The sequence below is a fragment of the Bos javanicus genome, chromosome 5, assembly GCF_032452875.1.
Source record: "Bos javanicus breed banteng chromosome 5, ARS-OSU_banteng_1.0, whole genome shotgun sequence".
Lineage (NCBI taxonomy): Eukaryota > Metazoa > Chordata > Mammalia > Artiodactyla > Bovidae > Bos > Bos javanicus.
The window spans coordinates 59,228,859-59,238,051 of record NC_083872.1 but is presented as its reverse complement, the minus strand read 5'-3'; the positions used below and the strand labels follow the sequence as shown (position 1 = coordinate 59,238,051).

Sequence of the window (9,193 nt, the reverse complement as noted above, 5' to 3'; positions counted from 1 at the left end):
TCAAAATTTAGACAATTAGGGGAGAAGCAACATTTTTAGCAAAATATACAGATTTTGAGAGTGACTTAGGTCTTTATAGTTTTTCCTTCATTATTCCTATTCGTACTTATTGGTACTTTGATTTGATTTCCATTTTCCATTAAGAAAGAAACAAGGACTTAAAAAAAGAAAACTAGAGGACTGGAAGAAACAAGATTCTGAACTAATTGTAGGACTAGTCAAAGGCAGTCATAAATTAATAATCTGAAAATAATCTAAATTGATTCTTATGAGTTTTTTTTTTTTTCCCCCATACAGTCATGATGATATTTTCCCATGGTATTAGATGTCAGCAAACACAATCAGGAGTGGAATGAATCATTTTAGAAAAAGATTCAGTTAGGTTCAGTGGCTCAGTCCTGTCCGACTCTTTGCGACCCCATGAATCGCAGCACGCCAGGCCTCCCTGTCCACCAGCAACTCCCGGAGTTCACTCAGACTCACTTCCATTGAGTCAGGTTGTTAGAAAACCAAGCTATTACCCAAGATATCAAATTTATTAAGTATTCTGTTTTATTCTGTGACAAGTTATTCTAGCTTATAAACCTAACACCAAGAAAAAGATCCTCAAGTGAAAGGAAAAGATAAGGAAGTGGAATACTATCTCATATGCAAAGGGTGCAAACTGCCTTGAGGATATATGTGTTCATAGAATTACTTATGATTTCCTTAGGAGTCTTAAAGTTATGAAGAGAAAATTCAGTACACATAGTGAATGTGAAAACCTAATTTGTTTCCAATTATATTGTGGAATTTAGAGAGCTTCCCACTTGTGTCTCACAATTTATATACAATAAGGAACGCAATCTTTAATAGACATTTAAATATTGTTGCTTTTTTAAATTGGTGAATTTGGGGAATGTTAGTGATCTTTTCTTAAAGAAGCCATGCTTACACTTCACTATGGAATAGCATGTGTGTCCTGAAAATCACTTCCGGTTATCTTATTTAACACAATGGCCAGCACTTGTTTATCATACAGGTTAATTTTCACTTTCAATGAGCCACATGCCTGTTTCTAAAATGAGATCCAGGACACTGCTGCTAAGTCACTTCAGTCATTTCTGACTCTTTGAGACCCTATGGACTGTAGCCTGCCAGGCTCCTTTGTACATGGGGATTCTCCAGGCTGAATACTGGAGTGGATTGCCATGCCCTCCTCCAGGGGATCTTCCAAACCTAGAGATGGAACCCACATCTCTTATGTCTCCTGAATTGGCAGGCATGAACTTTACCACCAGTGCCACCTGGGAAGCCCTTATCCAAGACACTGCTGCTGCTGCTAAGTCGCTTCAGTCATGTCTGACTCTGTGCAACCCCAGAGACGGCAGCCCACCAGGCTCCCCCATCCCTGGGATTCTCCAGGCAAGAACACTGGAATGGGTTGCCATTTCCTTCTCCAATGCATGAAAGTGAAAAGTGAAAGTGAACTCGCTCAGTCGTGTCTGACTCCTAGCGACCCCATGGACTGCAGCCCACCAGGCTCCTCCACCCATGGGATTTTCCAGGCAAGAGTACTGGAGTAGGGTGCCATTGCCTTCTCCATCCAAGACAGTAGAATTCATTAAAAAGAAAGGGACAGAAAGGAATTTGTAACTTGTTATCCTAAGATCCATGGGACTAAGGGAAAAAAAGCATGATGAGGTGTAAGGAAAAAAAACTTTGAAGTGATGTCTTATAAATTCTTCATTACTTTACCAAAACCATCCCAGGAATGGTTAACACCTCACGTTCCAGAATGGTTTACAGATCAGAGTCATCAGTTCAGTTCAGTTCAGTTGCTCAGTCATGTATGACTCTTATACACAGTTGTTAATTACAGATGATCTTTGTTAACTGAGAACAATGACTTTTATATTTGTAAATTTGTATCAAATCCTGGGTTGCCTGAATTTATTGAGGGAACTCAGCTTCTTTTTAACATAAATGAATTATTATTACTGTTAATTGGAATGACAAAATAAAGGTTTTCATTGCTATTTCATGTTTATACTAATACACTGACAAAATAGAGATTCTATTAAGGGAATATTAATGTAGATGCTTCCCAGGTGGCACAGTAGGTAAGTAATCTGTTTGCCAATGCAAGATTCATTCGCAAGAGACTTGGGTTCAACACCTGGATAGGGAATATCCCCAGTCCATGGGGTCGCTAGGAGTTGGACACGACTGAGCGACTTCACTTTCACTTTCACTTTTCACTTTCATGCACTGGAGAAGGAAATGGCAACCCACTCCAGTATCCTTGCCTGGAGAATCCCAGGGACGGAGGAGCCTGGTGGGCTGCCATCTATGGGGTTGCACAGAGTCAGACACAACTGATGTGATTTAGCAGCAGCAGCAGCAGCAGAAAGATTTAGGTTATAAACCCTCCTTTTTCAATTCCTTTCACAATCATTCAGGTATGTGATTTGGATATGATTTTTAAAATTATTTCTACTCTGATTCCAACCTGTAAAACAGGGATTTTATAAAGAAATATTCTATGTGAAACACACATACTGGCATATGGTAAAAACTTACTTGAAAGTAAGTTACTTATTTTTATTAACTTGTTTTTAAAAATCTCCTGAATTACGTTAGCATGGCATAGTAAGTTTACTTTTAGAGACAAATCCCCAGTGTTATACATGGATAATCCCCTTTTCTGTGCCTTCCCTTTGTGTTTTCTCCTGAAGGTTACTTAAAAGAAGGAGAAAAATGAGAAACTACACAGAAATAACAGAATTTATCCTTCTGGGACTGTTGGACGACGCAGAAATAACAGAATTTATCCTCCTGGAACTGTTGGACGACCCACAACTGCAAGTTGTGATCTTTGTCTTTCTGCTCATCACCTACATGCTCAGCATCACTGGGAACTTAACCATTATCACCGTGACCCTGCTGGATATCCACCTACAGACCCCCACGTATTTCTTCCTCAGGAGTTTCTCCATATTGGAAGTTTCATTCACAACTGTCACTATTCCCAAGTTCTTGGCCACAATTATTACTGAGGATAAAACCATCTTGTTTAATGATTGTATGACTCTGGTATTTTTTTTACCTTTTCTTGGGAGTCACTGAGTTTTACCTTCTGGTTGCCATGTCCTATGACACTACATTGCTATCTGCAAACCGCTGCATTACATGACTGTCATGAATCACAGAGTCTGAACGCTGCTTGTCTTGGCCTCTTGGCTGACTTCATTCTTAATTATATTCCCATTACTCATGTTCTTCATACAGCTTGATTACTGTAAGTCCAATGTTATCAACCATTTTATTTGTGATTATTTGCCTTTATTATACCTTTCTTGTTCAGACACCAAATTCCTAGAGATACTGGGGTTTTCCTGTGCTGTGTTTATTCTATTGTTCACTTTAGCATTAATAATTCTGTCCTACACATATGTCATCAGAACAATTTTGAGGATCCCTTCTACCACTCAGAGGACAAAGACCTTTTCTACGTGTTCGTCCCACATGATTGTCATCTCCATCTCTTACGGCAGCTGCATTTTCATGTGTGTGAATCCATCTGCAAAAGACAGGGTCTGTTTGAGCAAGGGAGTGGCTGTGCTAAATACCTCAGTAGTACCCATGCTGAACCCCTTTATCTACACTCTTAGGAATCAGCAAGTCAAGAGAGCCTTCATGGACATGGCAAGGAAGACTATGTTTTTTCTCAAGGAAAAGAAAATTAAAAAGTCCTGTTTCATGAATTAGAGGCATATGAATGAAGAGCAATTAAATTAAAAACCAGGTTTTTCAAAATTTATTAATATCCACGCAGCCTCCCTAGATTCATTTTCTTCATTTAGATTTTTATTGTCAGAAGTTTACTAAGAATATTTGCATATGTGTATTTTATTTTTGCCATTTGAATTTGAACTCTTCATATATGTACATATATATACGTACACATTTTTTTCCATTCAGATTGCAAACCTTCTCTCATGCACTTTTCTTCTGGTGAAATTTCAAAATGCAAGAGTAAATAGCATTTTGTGATTTCACTAGAATTACTCTTCAGTAAATGAGTAAATATTGTATCATGTTTAACCTTATTTTTTATTACCACACAAGAACAATAAACATAATCTGATAGTCTCATTAGAATATTGCATATACTCTCCTTTTCATACTGTGGCCAATTTAGTAACTACATGAAAAACAGTACAACTTAAAAGAATGATGTAATTACACTTTCTTGAGAAATCAAATAATTTTTCTCGTTAGTGAGTTTAACATTTTCTGTGCTGTATAATTTATCAACTCAAAGACTATTATAATGAAGGAAACTATGAAAGCTTTTAGGGAAAACTATGAAATAGCCTCCACTTCTTGGGGAACTCCAAAATTAACATATGTATCATAACAATTCTTTTAAAATGCCTAAAGAAATTATTATAAAAAAATACACAATGTGAGAGTTGCAAGTTAAATTTTATTTGGGGCAATATGAGGATTGCAATCTGGGAGACAGACCTCAGATATCTGTGAGAAACAGATCTAAAGAGGTATAGGGGAAGGACAGTATATATGAGATTTGGTAAAAGGAGAGTACGTGTATTGAAGCACATTTTTTTTGTAGAAAGTTTCTGCTCATCTCATGAAAAGTCTGCTAGTTATGAGAAACAATCGTCACCATGAAGAATTTTAGTGTTTTTCTTGATATGAGGAGACACAAGAATTGGGAATATAAAATCAGCTCCTGAGACTGTTTAACTATCTGAAGGCCTGTCCTGCCAGTTTTCCCAGAGCACAAAGTACCTCAGTCCTGCTCTCCACACTGAACTCCTTCAGGTGGTATTGAACATCAGCAGCTGCACAGCACATGATTTAACCCTTGTAGAAGCAGATGGCAAGCACTCATGGCAAGTGCCAATTTGTAGCTGACAAAATAAATATTACTGGATACCAAAGATGACTGATTTACTGTGGTCAGTTGTATATTTAAATAAAAGCTTGATGTTAAGCTGATCTTTTGATAATCAATAGCTAAGGGGTGTTATAACTTTCTCATATTTGTGACTATTCTGAGATAATAGTTTGTACACACAATTCATTTAATTCCCTCTTTAAGTGATATGCCTAATCAATAGGAATAAAGAAGGTAACAAGAGCAAAGTTTTACCATATATAAACTTGAGGGTTTTTGTTAAAAATCTTTATTTTAAGCATTATCATATTGGAAAATGTACTGATTAGATTTTATATGAATAATCATGCAAGATCATGCAATTCTGACCCTGAACACTTTTTTCTTTTCTGTTTTCCCTGAAGTCAAAAATTTATATAATGATGAAAGGTACTCAAACTCATCCTACATTTTTAAACCATTATTATAGAAAGACTGTAACCATAACTCAGAGGCAAGGTTTTCCTGATATTCACATACTATACTCAATTGAGAGTCTTAGATCCATCATTTTATGAAACACAAGAAAAATAACTTATAAAAAAAAAATACCGAGATTTCCACGTTGTAGGGAAGTCATGCCATTACTTTCTCCTTCCCTCATGCTGAAACATTTATAGTTTCTAAGCTTGATTGAAAGCATGTGAAAATACTGAAGTTTAGACTTGATTGAGGATTGTGAGTTTTTATTCACTCAATAAAAATATAACATAAACAGTAGATAGATTAGTTCCGGGAATTAAAAGAACTGTAAAAATTTTACAAAAGATATGAAGGAGTCTGTGCTTTGGAGAAGGCACTGGCACCCCACTCCAGTACTTTTGCCTGGAAAATCCCATGGAAGGAGGAGCCCGGTAGGCTGTGGTCCATGGGTCGCAAAGAGTCGGACACGACTGAGCGACTTCACTTTCTTTTACTTTTCACTTTCATGCATTGGAGAAGGAAATGGCAACCCACTCCAGTGTTCTTGCCTGGAGAATCCCAGGGACGGGGGAGCCTCGTGGGCTGCCATCTCTGGGGTCGCACAGAGTCAGACACGACTGAAGCGACTTAGCAGCAGCAGCAGCATGCTGATATTATCACATAATACAGCTATCTACGTCATTCTATACAAACTCTTCAGTGGTTAGTTTAAATGTTTGATATCATTATAATCATTTGATTATCAATACCAGGGGTCAACACACACTTTTTCTGTAAAAGGGTAGTATATTAATAATTTAGAATTTGCAGGCAGTGTCCCTGATGCAATTACTCAGTTCTTCCTGTCTTTATTTTGGATGCAGTTATGAACATCATGTAAATGAAAGGGCTCTGGATGGTTCAATAAAACTTTTAACAAAAATAGGTGGTGGGCCAAATATTCCCAGTGGGCTATGGATCGTCCACCGACTTCCTGTCTTAAAATTTTCCTAAACATTGACCCATATATTATTTCTTATTTAAAATAAGGTAGTATGACTAATAGGTCCATCTAGTCAAAGCTATGGTTTTTCCAGTAGTCATGTATGGATGTGAGAGTTGGACTATAAAGAAAGCTGAGTGCTGAAGAATTGATGCTTTTTTTTTAAATATTTTTTTAATTATTTTTTGTATTTACAATATTGTATTGGTTTTTGAACTTTTGTGTTGGAGAAGACTCTTGAGAGTTCCTTGGACAGCAAAGAGATCCAAACAGTCCATCCTAAAGAAAATCATTCCTGAATCTTCATTGGAAAGACTGATGTTGAAGCTGAAGCTCCAATACTTTGGCCACCTGATGTGAAGAACTGACTCATGTGAACAAACCCTGATGCTGGGAAAGAAGAAAGGTGGGAGGAGAAGGGGATGACAGAGGATGAGATGGTTGGATGCATCACCGACTCATAGGATATGAGTTTGAGTAATCTCCAGGAGTTGGTGATGGATAGGGAGGCCTGGTGTGCTGCAGTCCATGGTGTTGCAGAGTCGGACACAACTGAGTGACTGAACTATTTATGACTAAAATGAGAAAATTCTTGACAGAGGTAAGATTTTAAATTTTAATTCTAACATTTTTATATGCATATGAATGATGATAATCTTATAAGATATTTCCAGAGGAAAAGATAAGGTAATATTTCTGCAAGAGAATAACAGTTACAGGCACCTCAGAGTATTGTTGGCAGGATTCAGTGAAGCAATAAGAAGAAATTGCTTTCTTCTAGAAAATAATTCTCTAGAATAAGTTTGGAATGTAGTAATTGCTAAACATAATTATCTCTACTCTCTTCTTTCTTGTCCTTCTCTTCATTATTATCAAAATTAGTAGTAGTAATAAGAATTTGAATATGATTAAGTTTATAATCTTTCAATAATATTTAAGTAAATATTTATATTTTATTTCCAACCTGCTAGTGTATGTGGTTATTTGATTTCATGAAAATGCCAATATAATCAAATTTTTCTAATAGTATTCATTTTTGGTACCTTGTAAGAGTGAGAATTTCAGAAATCCACATTATTCCTGATATTCTTTTTCTTAAACAAAATGGCTTACATTGTAACATTTTATACTTCATCAAATACATGCGAATAAAAACAATCTACAGAAAATTCTGAAGCAATATTCAGCTTTATCCAATTTATTTGGTTCAATATGTGGGGAAGTTTAGAATAGGAACAAATAAAAAAGAATCATATAACTATAGTAAAATAGTTTTGAGAGAATATGAATGAAGAAATCATTGATCAGAACTTTATTTTTCAATGCTATAGATACTTGCATTTACTTGAGAAAAAGATAAACTTTTGGATGGTGTCCTTAAAGGCTTGCTTCACTTGCTGGTTCCTCAGTGTATATATAAACGGATTCATCATAGGAGCAACAGAAGTATTCAGAATTGCTACTCCTTTCGTCAAGGATGCTTTTTCTTTTGCTGATGGGTTGGCATACATGAATATACAGCTTCCATAAGAGATGGAAATGACAATGATGTGAGAGGAGCATGTAGAAAATGCCTTTTTTCTCTGACTGGCAGAAGGCAGTCTCAGAATTGTCTTGATGATGAACATGTAGGATAGAATTATTAATGCCAAAGTAAAAAGCAGAATCACTATTGCAGAGTAAAAACCAATCACTTCAAGGAGCCACGTGTCTGAGCAGGATAGTTGCAAGAGGGGGAAATAGTCACAAGCAAAGTGATCAATGATATTAGAACCACAGTAATCTAACTGGAGAAAAAGAATAACAGGTGGGAAGATGTTTAAGAACCCTGCCAGCCAAGCACAAAAGACAAGCAGTACACAGACTCTGTTGTTCATGATGGTTGTGTAATGCAGAGGTTTGCAGATAGCTACATAGCGATCATAGGACATGGCAGTTAGAAGATAAAACTCAGTGATACCCAAGAAAATGAAGAAAAACAACTGAGCTGTACAATTGTTGTATGAAATTGCTTTGTCCCTGGTGATAATTGTGCCCAGAAATCTAGGAATACAGACAGTTGTAAAGGAAATTTCTAATATAGAGAAGTTCCTGAGGAAAAAATACATAGGTGTCTGTAGATGGGAGTCCACTAAGGTGAGAATGATGATGGTCAAATTTCCAGTGACACTTAATATGTATGTGATGATTAAAAAGAGAAAAGTCACAATCTGAAACTCTGGGTCATCTGATAGCCCCAGAAGAATGAATTCTGTGGGTCTTGTGTGGTTTTTCATTTCTGATTCTTTTCTCCCTCATTAAAACAAAAAATGTATGCTCTCCCTATAGGACATAAAAAATGTTAAAAGATATTTGGATAGAATACAAAAGTTTTAAAGCTTCCATCATGAACATAGTGTTTGAAATTTAAAACCTCTGTTTCCTTACAGTAACTTTCTCCAGTTTCCATTCAACCTTTCATTCAACCTTTCATTCAATGAATATTATCTGAAGTTAAATATTGAGCTCTCATGTTCAAAAATACACTCTCACAGGCCATGGATGAAATAAAAGTTACCTGTTAACATTTAAACTGGGACATTTTTTCTACTGTTTTCTTTATTAAGACTTCAAATTATTCTTTAAAATATTTAGCTTCTTTGATAATAATATGATAATGTTTAATTTATCCTTCTCCTTTCCTCAGTATTATAAACACAGTATGCTTTGTAGATAATCTAAATACAGAGCTTATAAGCTTACAGAGGTTATGTAGTCCTCTTCCACATTTATATTTTGAAAAACTGAGGCCCACTTTGTTTAGGAAACTTTCACAAGTTTAAATGACTCGTGTACATAGTAAA

At 36.1% G+C, this 9,193-nt stretch overlaps 1 protein-coding gene and 1 pseudogene across 1 annotated transcript; one reads left to right on the top strand and one right to left on the bottom strand.

Moving 5' to 3' along the window:
* The first annotated feature begins 2,739 nt into the window (after positions 1-2,739).
* On the top strand, positions 2,740-3,750 carry LOC133248709 (olfactory receptor 6C1-like; annotated as a pseudogene).
* A 3,925-nt stretch (positions 3,751-7,675) lies between these two features.
* LOC133248708 (olfactory receptor 6C3-like) lies at positions 7,676-8,626 on the bottom strand. The gene has a single exon (XM_061419049.1). The coding sequence runs from the start codon at positions 8,624-8,626 to the stop codon at positions 7,676-7,678; it is 951 nt and encodes a 316-aa protein (XP_061275033.1).
* Positions 8,627-9,193: the final 567 nt, after the last annotated feature.